Consider the following 19,617-nt stretch of genomic DNA (forward strand, 5'->3'; position numbering starts at 1 on the left):
GGAGTTGTAGATCAACATCAGCTGGAGGGCCAAGGTGGCCTACTCCCTGATAGAAAGCATTCAGATCATTTCTCAAGGGAACCTTGAACGTAACTGACTTTGTTAGCCATTGGCCACATTCACATGTAATGGGGCTATTCACATGATTAGTAAAAAATGGGCTAGGAGAGCCTAGCCCGATTTTTGCTAATTGTAAGAACCACCGGGCTCAACTATGAGCCCGGTAGTTCTTGAGCGGCTAACCTGCTCAAGTAGCCTGTCCCTTAGGCCGGGTTTGCTGAGTGAGTGCTCTGCAAACCCGGGCTATTGGATCGTGAGTAGCCGCGGAGCGGCTCCGCCCCACGGCTACTCATGAGGAGACCCCTGGAGGGGAGGTGAAAAGCCGCCTCCTGGCTCCGGGGGTCTCGCCTGCATGAGTGCGCAGGGCATGCTGGAGCTTGCGGGGGCCAATCGGGTCCCGTTCCCCGAAGTAGGGGTGAGTCCGAACCAGTCCGGCGGCCATTCTAAAGAATGGCCGAACTGCCGGACCGGTTCGGCCCTTGCTGGTCCGGGTCCGGGTGGGGGGTATTGCTTTAAGGGTGGGAGGGCTTGCTTACCCCTCCCGCCTCTTTGCCCCCTCCAGTGCCCGTATTTAACAGACTAACGGGGCGCTGGAAACCAGCCGCCCCCGCCCCCCCCGCCGCGAGCAGATTTACCCACCAAAACTACCAATACCCCTGCCGCCGCCGTCGCCCGCCAGCCCTCCCTCCCTCCCTCCCAGCTGCCCGCCCGCCCGCCCGAGGACTCACCTGATGCTTTAGAAAAAACGAGATGAGCTACCGGACGGAGCTCCTCTCTCTACAAAGGCCTGCTGCATACTGAAGGTGCTTTGCGCGCGCACGCATGCGCACGCCGCAAAGGACGCTGATCGTCGGAGGCCCGGTCTACCCGCCGGGAAAAGGCCGGGTAGACCGGGCCTCTGATCGCCGGCGGGTAGACCGGGCCTCCGGCGATCGGCGTACTTTGTGGTGCGCGCATGCGCGTGCGCGCAAAGTACCTTCAGTATGCAGCAGGCCTTCGTAGCGAGAGGAGCTCCGTCCGGTAGCTCCTCTCGTTTTTTCTAAAGCATCGGGTGAGTCCTTGGGCGGGCGGGCGGGCAGCTGGGAGGGAGGGAGGGAGGGCTGGCGGGTGACGGCGGCGGCAGGGGTATTGGTAGTTTTGGTGGGTAAATCTGCTCGCGGCGGGGGGGGGCGGGGGCGGGGGCGGCTGGTTTCCAGCGCCCTGTTAGTCTGTTAAATATGGGCGCTGGAGGGGGCAAAGAGGCGGGAGGGGTAAGCAAGCCCTCCCCGCCCTTAAAGAAAGGCCCCCCTTCGGTGCCAGTCCGGACTGCTCCGGACCGTGCACATCCCTACCCCGAAGCCCCCGCTGGCTCTGTCACGGAGCCGCCAATCGTGTGGGTGGCCGATCCGGTCGCCCAGGGCTTCCTGCCCAATTGTCTGCGGGGAGAGCGGGCTTAGCCCGCTCTCAGCACATTTTTGGAAAAAGTGTGTCTCACTTATCATGAGACCCGCCTCAGTATGGAACTGCAAGTCCACTGGACCCATGGTCCCATGCCCTGTCCCCCTGCACTCTGAATTTGGAAATGCAAGAGAGCAGTCTCTCTGCAGTCAACGAGATTGCAGAGAGGCGGGGGAACTGCCTGCACAGCCAATCATGCTGGAGTTAAGGGAGGAGCTCCTTTCTCAACTCCAGTTCCAGGGCCAGCAGCCTGGGGTTCCAAAGTTAGATGTATCGCAGGCTGCCTGGAACTTCAGGTTGTGGTGACACAACTCACTACAACCCGAGGGTTCAGATTGGAGTTCCAATTCTGAACTCTTGGTTTCATTGCCACACCAGGCTCCAATTCCCCACATTTGGATGTAACATCCACAGAACCGCAAGCCTATTCAACTGCGATTCCACATTACATGTGAACGCAGCCACTGTAACTTGGAATATGTGTTGCAGTTGTCCATCTGAGGAGATTTTTCAACTATCACTGCTTTTGGTATACCAATAGTGCAGTACACGATATGTGATTCACCTGTGGATTTATCAGCAGCAGCTGGCAATTGTCCACATCACACTACTATTGTGATTGTCCTTCATACATTCAGTTTTCAGATACATTAAAACCTATTATGTCAATAATCTCATCGCTTCTCAGATGCTGTGTTGGGAAAGGAGGCATATTTAAGATGGGAGCCCATTGATGCTTATTTACTGTCTAGCCTGATCCTTTAATATGCATCCTTGTCACTTATGCTGAGGCAGTATGCCTGTGATTCTGAGATGCTGAGTAGAAGCATCTACTCCGTAGTCACCTTTATACCCTACTTGGGAGTTTTCCAGCAGCAGCTGATACAGACATGCAGAAAGTGACTGGACAAACAATAGACATGGACAGGATACATCGCAGCTGTTAAGCATTTTGCAGTGAATTTTGAATGAGTTTTCTTTAATTGTGGCACATGGGAATGGATCTCTGATCTACCCTTTAGGGATTCCCCACCCCCACCCCTGCAGCTTCAGTTCCCCTCTGCAACCTCACAGCATTCTAACATCTACTCTGTACATATGGAGAGATGTGGTTTTGCACAGCAGGGCTGTTACTCCAGGAAAAAACAACAATCCAAAATGCTTTTTAAGCCCGTCCAGATATCTACCACCACCACCTGTGCAACAGTGTGATCATAAATATCATAACAAACATCACAACCCAAAAATGGGGCTTGCAGTAGGAACTTTAATGTTACTAGTAATGAATATTGGATTCATGTGGAGCAGGAGGTCACCTTTTTAAAAAGGGAGACCTTTATTAGAAGTGTATGGAGACCATTTTAAAAAATGTCCAGATTTCAGCAAATGGTTACTATCGGAGAGGGTGTATTTGTGATGGATAGGTTTATTAAACTCATATCTGATAATACTATAGAAGTAACACAGACCAGTGTTGCTTAATTTTTATTTATTTTCTTGGGTAAGCATTTCTGGTGTACTGCATACCAAGAATCTGGGTAGAAATTCTACAGAGGAGAAAATTGTGAGCATTTTTATTACAGAGTAAAGCCATATTCAGACGATTTGCTAAACCTATTCAGACACTAAGGCTCTACACATGATCTGTGTGAGAGCCAAAACGGGGTCTGCAAGGAGAGCAGGTTTGACCTGCTCTCCCCACAGACAACCAGGCAGCACTCCCTGTGTGCCTGGATTGGCCAGACGATTACCGGCATCTTCACGGAGCTAGTTGGGGTGGCGGGGTTTGGGGGCCTCGTGGCTCCCAGATGTTCCATAAGGCACTGTGTGAGTGTTCAGTGCCTTGTGGGGAGCCCCCTGACATAGGGAGGCTTGTTGTAGCCCCCCCCACCATTTGGGAGGCTACTCATGAGTCACTGTGGCACGGAGAGATGACACGCTCTTTTAACCTGGATTTGGGGCACTCTCGTGCCCAAAACCCGGGTTAAGCCATGGGCTTTGTAAGTGGGCTTGCCGCTGAACCGCTGCTGGGAGCCACGAGCACCAGGAATAGGGCTGGGCTCCCTTAGCCTGGTTCCTGCTGCTCGTGAGAACTGAATCCCCATTCAGTCATGAAACTCACTGGGTGACTCTGGGCCAGTCATGTATCTCTCAACCTAACCTTACTTCACAGGGTTGTTGCAAGGATAAAGATAAGTATGTACACCACTCTGGGCTCCTTGGAGGAAGAGTGGGATATAAATATAATGAATTAAAAAAAAATAGCCTCACTATGTACTATGAGTGTGTACTATATACATGTGTAGATGTGTTTGTGTGAATGACTGTACCCGCATGCATTTAAAAACAAAACTTGGGAACAGGCCCATGAAATGCAGGATTCAGATAGGAAGTGTACAGCTGCATCTGTGTTCAACATAATGTGTAGATAACTGTACCGGTGTATACTGTACACTCTTTGTACAAGTGCTGAATATTACGTGTGAATAGGGCTACTGTGCACACTGAATGCATGGAGGGGGAAATAACATTGCAGCTTCTGGCTCCACCCCCCAACTTCAGCAAGTTCAACTCAATCTCTGAACTAAGCCTACATGCTTACAGTTTGGATTGGCTTTCCCCATAAGATTAGGGCCCCTATTCTTCCCAAGGTTCCCAATTATATGTACAGAGCCTACACTCATACAAGTTGCTGACTCATAGGCTCTGTTCAGAAGTTGGGTTGGGAGTAGAGTCATGGCTGCATTTCCATTCTGCCACCCCCACCCCGGAATCAGTAATGGAAGAGAGCTTAGTCAGGGTGGTTATACTTGACAGGGACATTATACAAGTCTGCAAAAGTAAGTGAACACCACTCTAAAAAAGAAATTCTATAGATAACATGTTCTTTTAAAAAGAAAAATGCAATTAAATGTATTTGGCATAACTGACTTCCCCTTATGAACAGACATGATAAAGAAAGATGATGCGTCTGTATTTCAAAAAGAATATATTGACTTTTTAACTGAGAAAATAGATGCTGTGGAACTGTGGCGCTGCAGGTTGAATATGATGATAATAAATATCCTGGAAAATTCTGAAGGCAGAAATGCTGACACTGTTGCAAGCAAATCTACTTAAAGAATTATTAAGCACAAGAAAATCTTCCCTCTGGAGCATCAGAGAGGAAACTACATCAGGTCTTAATGGGACCATCTAATCCCACAGTCTGACCCCGGTTGCCTTCTCAGCAAAATATCTGGACAAATAGATTAATTTATGAAAAGTCAAGGAAAGTTGTGAAATGTGTTGAAATCAAACAAAGATTTACTCCTCTCCAGACTTTTTACTTAGGTCTTTTGAACAGTTGACAGATCTGTAGAAAGATAAAACCTCAGCTCTGTCAGCTAACTATAAACCATGCATTAATCAAACATAAATTGAAGCAATGGAAACATTTTTCTTTTACAACTTCCAAATGTTTTGCTTTTCTTAAAATCATAAGGGCAATAATTCATCAAAGGTTTAACTGGGGAATAAATTTGATGCAACTTTTTAATGGACCCACAAACTAAACTGTCCACTGGATAAGTAGAATGTCTCTTAGAATTCTCAGCCAAAGATGCTTCAAGACAATAGATATCAAACTGTGCATTGAGTCCCATTGGGGAGGAGCAGGACACCTGGAACAGAAACACAAAGGCTGCATTCGCATGTTCCACTCCCACGGTTCCATTCTCCACCCCCGCGGTTTCACTCCCCACCCCTATTCTCCTGTCTAAATTCAGATGTAAGGGAGAGTAGGGAGCCTGCAGTCAGTGAGATTGCAGAGAGGAGGGGAAACTGGCTGTGCAGGCTTCTTTCTTGCATGAAGGACAGTCTGCACAGCCATTCACAGCTGGAGAAAAGGAGGAGCTTACGCCCCTAGCTCTGGTAAAAGGGAATGCAGCCTGTGGTTCCCAATTCTGATGTAACACAGGCTATGTTTAACCTCAGGTAGGGGTGATGAAACTCACTACAACCTTGATGGTTCAGATTGGAGTTCCAAAATGAAAACCTTTGGTTGGTCGCCTAGTGGAACTGGAGTTCCCTGCATTCAGACATGCAGGTTTGGCAACCCCTGGCCCCTTAAACCCAGTTCCACATTATGTGTGAATGCAGCCAAAGTTCCAGGAATGGAGAGTATCCTGATATAGGTGGAGCCTTCCTCTTCTCAGCAGCCAGAACTTAGATTTAATGCCTCTTTTCTCTACCAGAGTATTCTAACTGAGTGATAATGGATTTGTGGGATTGACTGCTGCATATGTGCCCCAGTATCCCAGTCTTGTTTTAAGAATACTTGTTTCTTTGTTCTTAATGACATCTCCTTGTGTATGTTTTTAGAAGGGGGCAGTGACAAAGATTGAGGCTCTTCTCACAATCCGTGAAAAGAGCCTGGGGAGGGTTTGCGTGGAGAGCGGGCTAGCCTGCTCTCCCCGTGGACGAGCAGCAGTCTGCTCTGGGCGGCCGCCCACAAGACTGCCGGCTCCGTCATGGAGCCGGCGGGGGCTGGGGAGCTTGGGGACCGCATGTCCCCCGGAAGCTCCAGCACGCCCTGCGCGAGCACGCAGGGCATGCTGGAAAGATCCCCGAGCCAGGAGGCTGCTTTTGAGCCTCCTGGTCAGGGGTCTCCTCGTGAGTAGCCACAGCACAGAGCCGCACTGCAGCTACTCACAATTTTAAAAAACTGGGTTTGCAGAGTGCTTGCTTCGCAAACCCAGTTCAAGGGGCGGGGTACTGTAGCGGGTGACCTGCTTACGAACCACCAGGCTCGCAGCTGAGCCCAGTGGTTCACATGATGGGAGAAAATCAGGCTAGCCTCCGCTCGCCCGATTTTCTCCCATCGTGTGAATAGCCTAATTGTTCGATTACTGTTTCTAATTCCAGTGTTGAATTAGATTCCTCACACAGCAGCAAGCAGCAAGAATCTAGGCATATTCTGCTGTGGAATAGATGGTTAGTACTGCTGGGGGGAGTGGCAGAAACAAAAAAGGAATTTAGAAGGGAAGGCCCAAGTTCAAAAATGGAAAAACACTGATTTAGGAGGCATGCAGTGCCAGCACCAGTGTGTGTGTGTGTGTGTGTGTGTGTGTGTGTGTGTGTGTGTGTGTGTGTTGTTCAAGATGACCAACAACAGAGATAAACAGAGGAAACTAAATTATTATACGGTTAGGGCAGATTATGTGGCTGTGTGTGTGTATACGTGTGTGTGTGTGTGTATACACACACACACACATGCTGCACCAACAATACTTGCTCAATGTAGCAGTACTGAAATGGACATGCATTCTTAACCACAAGGCGGGAAGTTTTCCCCATTACCAAAATGCTGTGAAAGCACCCATAGGATGGTGGGAATGAGGTATTCCAGGTAAAATTTGAATTGGGTCTTATTTAATCACTCATCCACCCACTGCATAATTGTGTCCTGTCCTTCTTAACATCCTGGCATCCAAAGCATCCTTCAATTTCCCTTTCATGAAACTATCTATTTTATTTAAAAGGAACACAGAGCTAAACTGCATTTCAGTCAGGTAACTTTGTGACATAACATGCCCCTCATTGTTCTACCACTATAGAGGCCTGAGAGTGCACCTTTACCAAAGTAATGTCTAATGTTCCAGTTCTAACATACATTTGTTTATTTGTTTATTACATTTATATACTGCCTTTTATCTTGGAAATTCAAGATGGTGTATAAAGAGTTCCAAAGTGGTTTGCCATTGCCAAGCAGACTCAGACATCCTTAGCTTCAGCAAGATGCCTGTATAATGTGCCTTCAGTCCATTGATTTAAATGGAGCTTATTTCCAGTGCAGAAACTCCCCTCTCCACTCACTGGAAGCAGAGTCAGAAATTCTTTCAGAATTCTCCCCTTATGCATCTGTGTCTTGGGTTCACATGGATATGAGTCAGTAAATATAGCATATTTTTTTGGCCCTTCAGTCATCGCTTAATTCAAAATATGATCCCCTTAGGAACAAGTACCTAGGAACACCATGGTCCTACGAGCTCATCCACCCCTGGTTGGAATCATCCTTGCATTTGAAAACAATACTTATTTTATATAGTAAGAGACTGGAGAGCCTCATAGTGGATAAAACTACAAAATTTTAAATAATGAGGATATATTCTACAGTTCTTATCCAATATTGATACGACTAGGCAGTGTTCCCTCTAACATGGATTCCCAGATGTTGTTGACTACAACTCCCAGCATTCCCAGTTGCACTGGCCTTTGGCTGGGGATTATGAGAGTTATAGTCAACAACCCCTGGGAATCCCTGTTAGAGAGAACACTGCTACTAGGCAGTTCTCAGTCATATTTTGATGGCATGTGTTTTGACTACCTCAGGTTAATATCAGAAAAATATATTGCACAGTGTAGAAAGCATTAAAATGTCACATATATAACTTGTGATAGAATACTGTTTCAATTGTATTATCTGTCTATTCAAAATTATTGGTTGAAACTGGATTGCTGTGTTTATGTCTGCTGAAAATTAATTGAATAAAACAGCCATTTTGATTTAAGGCTGGCTTCCTACAAATTTGTTTGTGAAACCACAGAGGCAGAAACATCTTAAAAATTAGTATTTTACCTTAACAACAAGGGAGAAAACACAGACAATGCAAATTCATGGCTTTGTTCAGGCTAGTCCTAATATTTATTTAGCACCTCTGACAGTTTGGAGTAAAAATACTCAAAGCCTAACAGTGAAAAGGAACCTTCAAAAATATAGGCAATTGAAGAAATTATTGGCAACTAATATAGGCAAAAGACTCCTATTGCTGATATATAAGCTACATAATAATATCAAATTGAGAATCAGATGTGGCACACAAGGTCAATTAACTGATCCAATCCCTACAATACAAAGAGTCAAAAAAGGGTGTGTATGCCCCATGATTATTTAATTACTAATTCAGTGGTACAACATCGTGATAAAAAAGGAATTCCATCTGCCCAAATAAGCTGATAGGCATATCTCACTACTTCTGTATGCTCATCCTTTCACAATCTGTTGTAGGACTAAGAAGAGCCCTAAGATCCTTTGTGCAATTTTTTGAGGATGAAAAGTTGCCGATAAATTACAAAAAGATGAAAGTAATGACCTTTGCCAGGAGAGTCAAGGAGGATAGTTGGTTTATTAATGGCAAGAAAATAGACCAGGTACACTTTTAAATGTTTAGGAATGACCTTCCATTCATCTGGTTGGAGAGATGCTCATTTAGATTGTGTCTCACAGAGGAGCACTTCGGCTATTCTATCCTACTATCATACCAAGGGAGGGTGATATGTCCGCACATTCGTGTAATTATTTGAGGCAAAAGTAGTGACAGAGTTATTATACAGTGCGCAGTTGGGTCCTTACTCTAACCTTGCCCTGGTAGAGACTGTACAATCCAAGTCTCTAATACAGTGCTAAGATTGGAATTGGGAGTCATAAGTGTGGAGACCCAGATGTGGATTACCATCTATAACTACTGGTTGAATGTGGTATTCTCTCAATGGGGCTAGCCCCAATGATACTGGAAGGCAGCTTCGAATCATGGTGAACGTCATCTGTTAAAGAAAAACTTGTGCTTTATAGCTTTCCTCCTGAAGTGCTGTGATCTATGGGCTACGAACAAGCAAAAAAGGCTGTAAAGCAAATAATATTAGATATGGAATGGCAACAGGAGATGAATAGGACCCCCAAACAACTCACAGTATGTAGATTTGCCTTTAGTACAAAGCCTGCTGATTATTGCCAAGCTCTAATTCCCCTTAAGTACCGTGGAGCATTTGTTCTGGCTGGCTTCGATGTATTGCCCTTGGAAGTTTTATGTGGTAGATATGGTAGTGTTACCAAGATAGCCTCTTTGGGGGCTCCCAGCAGCACCCCTACACCTGATTTGGAGCTACAGGCTTGTAGTTTCCATTTTGGACTCTCTGAACTCACGGGAACATGGGCTCACCATTTGCTTACCGAAGCTGACTCCCGAGGGTAAGTTGCTTAGCAGGTAGCATGGGGAAGGTAACCCCATTTTACCTAACACACGACTGAAAGTAGGGACTAGCCTCCATGCTCTCCTTTCTGTTTAAAATCAGATGAAGATGCTAATGCAGACATGAGTTAATTAAGAGTTATTCCTCAAGCAGTTATAGCCAAGTACTCCCCTCTGTTGACACATTGGAGCTTAGCATAGCTTATCACAGGAAGAACAGATAAGAGGTAACAGGCTCATATCTCTAACAAGAAGTGTTACCGTGTTTCCCCGAAAATAAGACAGTGTCTTATATTAATTTTAGCCCCAAAAATTGCACTAGGGCTTATTTTTGGGTAGGTCTTATTTTTATTGAAGTTCAAAAAAGTAAAGTATGTTTATTCCTGTTCAACAATTATACAGTACAAACTACTGGTACGTTAATGCCTGTTCAACAATCAAATCAACATGTACGGTATTCATGTTCTACAAACTACCGTATGTTAACTGCTTCTACATTTATTCAAATACAATCATGTCATCTTCTTCTAGAATATCATCATAAGTCTCCATATCTGAACCTGCAATTCCTTCCTGGATTTCTTTTGACTCTAATTCCTTTAGAATTAATGGCCCCAATCTCTCATGTGTAGCAATACTGCTCTCCTTAAATGAACACTTCTTGTCCAGGAAGCCTGCTTGTAGTGCATTGGCAACACAGCTTTCAGTGATTTGATCCCATGAATTCTTCACCCAAGTCACCACCTCTTGCAGCTTAGGCTTCACAAAGTTCCCCCGCTGATTTCTATCCATTCTGTTTTCAATGTAATCACTGACTTCTATTCGCAAATGGTCCTTGAATGGCTTGTTTATTGCAATGTCAAGTGTCTGGAGATAGGCTGTCATTCCTGCAGGAATCATTATCTGATCTATTTTTCTCTCTTTAAGGAAGTTCTTCATGTCTTTAGCGCGGTGAGTGCTAGCAGAATCTCAGACTAGCAGACCTCTTTGGGCACCTTGCAAAACACGTGGAAACATTAAATCTGCCCACTTTCTTATAACGGCTTGAGTGCACCATGCCTTCTCGGTTTCAAGAACATAAATACCTGAAACACAGTCAGTCTTCTCTTTCTTGCCCATAGTGATGATAAGAGGTGGGACCTTCTTTCCATCCAGACGAATTGCCAAAATACAGGACACCCGTGCACTTTCGTAACCAGTGGAGGGAATGTAGATTGACGAGGCGCCCCTCTGATCAATTGTCAATTGAGATCCTTGACCCATATACACTGCAGTTTCATCCATAGCAATCATGTTGGAGAGTTTGTATTTAGTAAAGTCTATGTTGTCAACAAAAGACTTAAATGCTAATGCACGTTTAATAATTTCAGTGTCAACCAGCTTGAACAGTGTTGTGGATCTTCTTAGAGACAGATCATATCGCCGAAGGAAGCCATCCAGCCAGTGCTGTGATGCTTTGAAATTGGCTGGGCCTAATTCTACCGGTATGTGAGGTGCCATTGCAAGAGCAAATGCTTGAATATCAGCCCTAAGCACAACCAAAGCCTTTGCTCTCCTGTCAGCAATCCATTCACAGATCATGTCTTCCATCTCAGTAAATAATGGTTGCCGACCTGATCCACACTTGCGCTTCTTAGCATGTCCCTCATCCATCTTGTGACTGAGGTTGTCATACTCTGCACGCCATTTTCATACCATGCGGAGATCCAGCTTATGCGCCTTGCAAAAAGCTGTTAGATTCTTTCCCTGGGAGTTTTCCACGATCCCTTTTTTTTACTCAATGGAGTAGCTCTTTCTTTTTGCACTCATCTTGTCTGGGGGTAAAAATATTTATCCAATGTTATGCACTGGGGTGGGGGGTACCTTTAAGAGCATCGGGAGGGTTTACTTACCCCTCCCGCCGCTTTCCCGATGGGGCAAGATTATCCTTGTAACAAAAGGAAAGAGGCAAGGAGAGACTTCTATGGGGGAGATGAGCCTTTGAGGCGCCTCTGCCCCATCGACTTTGAGGCACCTCTGCCCCATCGCTATACCCCTTCCCTTCCCCGACGTTACTTGCAAAAAGCCCCAGCGCGCGCGCGCACAAAGTGTCCTCCCGCCCCTTTCCCTGCCAGGCTGCAAAAGTCTTTAAGAAGCCTTTTGTGCTTCTTAAAGACTTTTGCAGCCTGGCAGGGAAAGGGGCGGGAGGACACTTTGCTCGCGCACGGACGTTGGGGCTTTTTGCAAGTAACGTCGGGGAAGGGAAGGGGTATAGCCGCCGCCACGCTCGCCCTTCCCGGCACTTCAATTGCTCTGATCTCCGTGGATGTGAGAGGGGGAGTCGGTAGGGTAAGAGCTCTTTTTGCCGGGAGGGCAAAGATCGAGGGGTGCTTTGTCTCCAAGCATCCTTCGTGCTCTGGAGGCAGCGCTGACTGAAGGGTGCACCTGGTCACTGAACTGCAAGTCTTGCGACCTGTTGGTGGGAGACTCTCCACAGTCCCAGCAGCGTCCGGCACAGATGGCTTCAAGCCGGCGGATGCCGACGCTATCTGCTTTGAAGTTATAGGCTAAATACGGCACCTCTCAGGACAGATGCAAAAACGGTGGATTAGCAGTGGGTCTTATTTTCGGGGGAGGGCTTATATTAGCGGTACAGCGGTAATTACTGCTAGGTCTTACTTTCGGGGAAACACGGTAATGGTTGGCTCGAAGCTCAGGAGGTGCACTTGTTAACATATTCCAATTTCCTATCACGGTCTTCCTGACCACGAGATAAACCATAATGCACCCATTCACTCCATCCTGCACAGGTTTCTCAAACCTATCCATTTCATTGTGCTGTTAGAGCATTGAGTTTGAACAGGACAAAATGTATTCTTTTGACTACCACAGATGTCACCCTTTTCAGCAGAAAGGTGTGCTCAACATTTGTCCCCAGGGCAAGATAGCAATAGCACTTACATTTATATACCGCTCTATAGCTGGAAGCTCTCTAAGCGGTTTACAATGATTTTAGCATATTGCCCCCAACATTCTGGGTACTCGATGTTGCCTATTTCTGTCATCGAGACCACCAAGCAATGCGTTTCTCCTCTGGATTCACCCACTTCATGGGCATGAATCTGGGCACCAGCAATACCATTCTGCTGTGCCTTGGCTTTCATGCCCACCCCACTTTTCACCTCCAGATTGGCCCTACTTCCAGACCCAATCTGTGCAGCATGCTTGGCTGCATCAAGAAACTGATCCCCTGAGATCAGGCCTCCATTGGACTTTTATTTGCTTCCTAACCCATGAGTGGCACACAGGTCTCTGCTCTTGCATCCCACTTCCCTGCCTGTTCCTGGAGAGAGAGGTTCCTCGGTATCAACTGAGCAACAAGTGTTTGAACACACTACAGGAAATGAATTAAGTATACAAACCCCTGCTCTAAAATCTCTTGCTCTCCTCTCTTCCTGTTCTCTTTAAAGACTAATGCTGTTCTCTAAGACCGTTTCTCTGGTCATCCTTGAGTGGATTTAATTCGGATCTCAAGCCAAAAACACCGCTTTGTGAGTTTCAATTTAGTACTATTAATATTATTCACCTGGTTAGCTTTGCTAGTTATTCTTGCGTTGCTTGCTAATCAAGATTTCCTTTCTGACCCCTAAAACCCTAAACAAACCTGATTGCATTTGACTTCAACTCTCTGTCAGTCATTTCCAAGACCAAAGCTTTGCACATTTTTTTAATGTAATGAACATTTCTCTCTAGAATTGCTAATTCCACACACAAGCCTGAAAGTTAGTTAGGGTGGTTTGCCAATACCCAAGAGCAGTTTCATTAAGAGTCAGATTTCGTATTCTGAACTCTACTGTTCATGTGATGCACAGGCCATAGAGGATGAGGGTCATGTTCTATTATATTGCTATTTTTATAGGGAATTGTGTGAGCTGTTAATTCTACCTCTGATTAAGGACATACCAGGCAGAGAAGATGAAGTATCTTTATATATATTTCTCTAGGGTGTACCCGTTGCTAATCCCATGTGTGGCTGCTTCATGAGCATTTGTGAGCAGCTGCCGGATAGCAATGGGGATAGGCAGGTGGTGGTGGGGAGAACATGGTGGCAGTGGAGGGAGTGGGTGGGCCAGCAGAGCAAATGGCAGTGATGGGAGGGTGGCGGAAGAAAGCAGTGATGGGCGGGCAGGGGGAAGAAGGAAGAAGGCGATGACAGGTTGGCAGGCAGGGGGAAGAAGGAAGAAGGTGGTGGTGGTGGTGGCAGACGTGTGGGTGGGGGGAAGAAGGCAGTGGTGATGGGTGGGCAGGAGGAAAACAGCAGCAGCAGGCAGGCAGTGGGGGCGGGTGCGGCAGCGGCGAACTAGAGGCACAGATACTCTGTACCTGGCCCAGCTAGTATATCTCATTTCTCTTGTCAGACGATCAAGCCAATGTTGCTTACAGCGTGGCTAAGTTATGTTTAATAGTAATGAATATATGACAACACCTAATGATTAATGTAATGGAATAAGTTACTATGCCATTTTATGTCCATAAAACTATATTGTTGCTATATTGTTGCATGGGTGTGACAAAGTGTTCTTTTTTCATGTTTCTGTACTGGTGAAAGACCGTAATAAAGTTTATCCATCTATCTAGAGCATGATCCAGCCAATTTTTCTTACAATTTTTGCAGTACATTTTTTACTGCTGCTGCTTTTGTTTTGTGTATTACTGTTTTATATAGGATTTAAAACTTTTAAATAGAGATTTTTTTATATTTAATATCTGTACTTTTTGTATTTTAATTGTGCATCATTTTAATTATATTGTAAATAGCTTTGGGATTCTCTCTCTATATATTTATCTAAGGCATACCCATCACTAACTCCATGAGTGGCAACTCTCGAAAGAGTTCATGAGCAAGCTGCCGGCAGGGGGAAAGGAAAGCAGTGGGCTGGACAGACTTGTGAATGAGAGGGGGAAGAAAACAGCAGTGGCTGGCCGGGCAGGGGAAGAAAATGGCGGCAGAGGGCAATTAAAATGGTGGCAGCAGGGGGAGAATTAGAGGCACAGATGCTCTGCAACCAGCCCAGCTACTTTTAATGAAAAGCAGTATTGAAAACAAACAATAAATAAAATGTACTAGCTGACATACCGTGCAATGGTCCATCAGCCCAGTAATGTTGTGTGCATGCAAGTTGTAAAAATGGCATAAATGATTGTAATTTTTATTGGGCATATTTGTGCATCACGTCATTTGCATAGTTTTTGCATTTGTGCAACTTGTGTGCATGCAACGTTACTGCTAATATACCGTTGCGTGGTTTGTCAGCCACCATTTCAAAGGGTCAAACTAGACATGACCTTAAACACATTGGCCCCATTCAGACATAGCATGAAACCTCAGATAAATGAAGCTGTGGTTAATCTGTGAAGCCGAGAATCATGCCACAGATGATTGACTAACTGTGGTTTGACAAACTCTGGCTTCTAGGTAGAGGAACCCTTCCCTCCTCCTAGTCCACCCAGGCTGTATCCCAGCAAGCTCCATTCCACTTGCGTCACCAGACTGTGGGCAAGGTGTGAACATGCTAGTGAAGCTGGAACCATTGGCCATATCAGAGGGGGCATGCTTAGCACGATCATGCCTTTTGGGCAGTGTTCACCCACTCTCAGTAGGGCAAAGACATTTTAACCCTTTCCTCACACTGTTTGCACCATTGTCTTATGCAGCTGGGGAGGAAGAGTCTTGGTGTCCTCTTCTACCCTCCCCTGGGAAGAAAGGATTGGGCCCCTCTCATCCCACTTGCACTGGTCAAAGACAGACTGCACAAGTAGTCCCTCTCCTTTTTTCCATATGTTTGCAGAATGAGTTTGTCACTGCAAATGGCCATTGTGACACACTCACACGAGCCCACTCTCCAGCACATATGCCATGAGTCTAATGGCCCCTTCCCCATTTCTATAAGGTCTTCTATTTCTTCATCTACCTAGACCCCCATCCCTATTCTGTGCATGAATGCTTATGTATGGATGGATAGGATGAGACTGCTAGGAAGAGGGTGAGATTATTTGCCCCTTCGGTTCTTGATAATATTGCTCTATTTTTTTTTACAAGTTGGTGAGGAAGGGGGTGTCCAGCCACTTGCCCTGGGTGCAGGCATGCTTGGTCTCAGCCAAACCTCAAGAGAAGAACCATCCATCTAAAGCAGGATTAAATTACATAAGAGATTCCTCTTGTGCTATGATGATGGATCTTGCTCTGGAGCGGACCACTCTCTCAGAGTGTCTGGCCATAGAGACATGCATGCAGGCTGGAGGGTTTTTATCCTCCAGCCTGTTAACAGCTCCACCAAAGCCCTGGTAAGGGTCCCTCAGAAACATCCCTTCCAGTCCCAGTAACTGTTGGGAATTGAGACTATAAGTGCTCCTTAAAGAGTCTGGTCTCCCCACAACACATCTCTACGCTCTGTTTTGCTGCTTGCAATCACCTGACTGGCCAGGGACGATTTTAATCTATGGGTGTCCCATCCCAGAGTGCCCATGGTGGCTGGTTTGCATTCAACCACAGTATCTGTCCCAGACAGTAGTGATTACCGTGGGATGTAGGATTCACCCCTGATCTTGCCTTATCCGCCCACTGAACATGGAACCACCTGAGCACCTGAAGTGGCCTGGACCACGTTTAAGTCAGGAAGGGTTGGGTAGGAGGGGGAAGGTGCAGAGGATGAGTTCTATTGTTAGCCAGTGGTGCCAGGAGGGGCCCCATAGTTGGAAGGTTTACTTCATAAGAGTGCAGTCAAATGGAGAGCTGGAATACATTAGTGTTATTTCTCTCTCCGGTAAATGGACCTTCTCATGAGAAAGCCAACCCCTCAACTGACAAGAGAATGGGAGAGTGTTTGGTCTTTTTCTCTGCTTTGCGCATGTCTGCAAGCATGGTAGCCCCCATTGTTACATCGATTTAAACCCCAGGATCCTTTGCTCACCTTAATATACATATCTCCTCCAGGGAGAAAGTAAGATCTGTTCCTGGAGTAGCAGACAAGCAGCTGGCTCATGACCATGCAATGGAAAATCCAGATTTCCACAGCCGCCCTCATCCCCCCTCCATTTTGAGAGTTTCTGCATCTGAAATGCAGCATGGAGGGAGGAGATGGTCATGGAGAGATGTCTCTCTGAAGAAAACCTAAACACGGGGTCTCTCTCTCTCAGAGCGCACAGATTTCCCTACAGGAAAGCAGGGTCTGATTCATTTAGGAGAGCACTTGCTTCATATCCCTGCAAAAATGGTAGGATTATTTGACAGAGTACTGACTTCTTTGTTTTTCAGAACGTTAATTTCTTCACTTTATATATATCCCTGCAGAAAAGGGTCAGATTCATTTGAGAGAGCACTTGCTTCAGAATTCCATTTATATCCCTGCAGAAAAGGGTCAGATTACTTGACAGAGCACTGACTTTGTTTTTCTGAGATCTTCTGAGATCAGATGGTTGCTTTTGCTTGTTGCCAACTACTTGCTGTGCACAGAATGCCTACCCTCAGTGTGTGTATGTGTGTGGGGGGATATTTGAATACCACGCTTTGCATGATGCATTGCCCCTATTTCTCATTCTGAAACATTGGTAGGTATGATTTCTATTCTTCTTATATTGAAATAGTGCTTTCCCCAATGTCATTCCATTTATTTAAATGCAGGAACTGTAGGGGCACAACATCCCTGTTGCCAAGCAGCAGCAGGAGGAGAAAAGGGATGGCAGGGGGCAGGCATCTGCTCCGAGAGGTGGCCAGTGAGAAACATGGACACCCTAGAACTGACACATTTATGGGCTGCTCTAAGCCAGCCTCTATGTTGGTGGGAGGAGCTTGCATATGAAACCCAGGTTATGGTGGGCGGCAGAATTTGGATGAAACAATGGTGCCTCCCAACCTCAGGTTTCAGCAGTCAAAATCACTACAAAACTAGGGTTCAAATTCACATTTGGGAGCAAAAATGGAGCTACGGTTCAGTGACAAAACCGCGGCTTCATACTTTCAGATGATCACAAACTCAAACCTCTGGTATTTTTACCTATGGTTTGGCATTATGTCAGAATGGGGGCATTGTTTGCCCTTTCATTTTTAAAAAAATAGTTTTGAGAGTCTGTGACCTGGATCAGGTGTATGTGTGAGAGAGGGGGATAGGAAAATGAAAGGGGAGGGAGATGGAGGGGGAACTCTTTCTCCTCATGATACAGTCCCATAAGAAGCGCCTTACTGGATTAGGCCCAAAGGCTATCTAGTCCAGCATCCTATTTCCCATAGTAGTCCACCAGATGCCTTGTGGGGGACTCCACAAGCAAAAATTATGGCATGCCCCCTCTTTCGCTGTTGTTGCCCTGAAAATGGTATTCAGAGGAATCCTGTGTCTGAACATGGAGGTGGCCTACAGCAATCAAGATTAATAGCCATTGATAGACCTGTCCTCCGTGAATTTGTCTCTTTTAAAGCCATCCACACTGGTGGACAGTACCAAGTGAAATTCTCCCCCACCCCACTTCAGCTGCTTTTTGACCAGATAGGGGAGCTCAACATAAATATTGTAAAGGAACTGAAATTAGGAATCCAAAACACAAACTGACAGATCCAATAATATAACAGAAAATAAGAACAAAGAATGGATATAAATGTAAACCATATTGAAAGTGATAAAGTCATCTAAACATAGTAATGTAAATAAATAATGTGAGGGGAAATTACGAACAGAACATGAACATGAAATGCACAAAACAACGAGTCCAACAGGAGATCTGTGTAATCAATAATAGATGTAAAAACTGGATGTAAGAATGGAACTAGATGTAAGAACAACAGCACCCCAGTGATAACGCTGTTTCAAATTCCTTTCCCAAGTGTTCATGAGAGTTCCGATAAAGAAGCTGCTATTCTCCAATAGCTGCTTCCTGCCCAGGAAAATAAATAGCAGCTGCCACTGAAGGGGACCATTTTCACTGGGACCATGGTGTGGGGGGGAAGGGTTGAACAGTCTCTTCCTCCTATTCCACCATCACAATTCATATCATCCTTCCCTGGCAGCTCCTATTTTTTTAAATAAAGGGTAAACAACATATTTAAAGTTTCATCAAGTTTGGCTCTAGGGCTTTAATCCTCTGGAATAAGTCACACTGAACCCAGACTTACTTTGAAGTGAACCTGAATAGGATGGTTCTGGGAGCATGATACAGTGGGAACATCAAGCATATCCTGAAGGATGATAAAGTTCTTCCTGATGGCTGGGTCATTAGCATAGACTTATGTGTTCTAGAACAGAGGTTTAAATTTGCTGAAAGCAAACCTGATTTGCTGGTTTTGGTTGGTAGTTTTCTTGCATGCTTTTGGGAGTCTGCTTGCTTCTGATACCTAAGTTTTCTGGCAACAAACCTGAATTGTCACCCTTGGTTCCTCTTTGGTTTTGCCACCAAAACCTACAGTCGTTTGCCACTGAAACCTACACGAAACGCCACAAAACCTAAAGTGGCAGTGTGTCATCCGAAGGCTGCCTGTGGTTGTAACTGGAGTTGAGAGTAGGAAGTCCCTCCCTCTCTCAATCTTTGATTGGCTGCCATGGCTATCTTTCATGTGTAGGAGGAAGCCCATGCAGCCAGTTCTTTTCCCTTTTCAGGCTCCCAGACTCCAGATCAGGATTGGCTGGGAGTGTGGCAGGGGGCACTCCATGGGCCTGTTGGACCTGTGGTTTGCTGCTGTATGCAAAAGTGGCCAGTGGCTGATATACTGCACAGTAAACTGTAGGCAGTGGAACACCTGCCTGTACTGCTGCATGTGCGTAACCTCCATTCAGCCAGTGTCCCCACTTCCTGGAAGTGTACTGCCTCACAAACAAGACCAGGTAGCACTGGATCTTTGGGTCACCTGACTCTGTTTCCTGTGCTCTATTGTCCAAAAGAAATTAAACTCCATAGTGCTGTTATTGGACTTCTCACGTCTTTGGGCATTTCTCAAAGCCATTATAAATAGTCTCCAGCACACTCAGTGAAATCTTGTCTCTACACCAGAGTGTTGAGATATGTTGTTTGCCCTTTGTGAAAAGCAGTCTTGAATGGAAAACCTCCATCTATTACCAATGCCCTCCCTCCAAAGAATATTAACAAT

General features: G+C 45.7%; 2 protein-coding genes across 4 annotated transcripts in view; one reads left to right on the forward strand and one right to left on the reverse strand.

The window, feature by feature from the left end:
• NRG3 (neuregulin 3) overlaps positions 1-19,617 on the forward strand; it is a 1,024,900-nt gene that overhangs the window by 558,652 nt on the left and 446,631 nt on the right. The gene's annotated exons all lie outside the window — the stretch shown is intronic.
• LOC128349626 (uncharacterized) lies at positions 9,937-18,979 on the reverse strand. Its single transcript, XM_053306237.1, has 2 exons — positions 18,649-18,979; positions 9,937-11,320 (listed from the first exon to the last, which is right to left on the reverse strand). The coding sequence occupies exon 2, from the start codon at positions 11,157-11,159 to the stop codon at positions 10,476-10,478; it is 684 nt and encodes a 227-aa protein (XP_053162212.1). The 5' UTR covers positions 11,160-11,320; positions 18,649-18,979; the 3' UTR covers positions 9,937-10,475.

The sequence above is a fragment of the Hemicordylus capensis genome, chromosome 3, assembly GCF_027244095.1.
Source record: "Hemicordylus capensis ecotype Gifberg chromosome 3, rHemCap1.1.pri, whole genome shotgun sequence".
Classification (NCBI taxonomy): Eukaryota; Metazoa; Chordata; class Lepidosauria; order Squamata; family Cordylidae; genus Hemicordylus; species Hemicordylus capensis.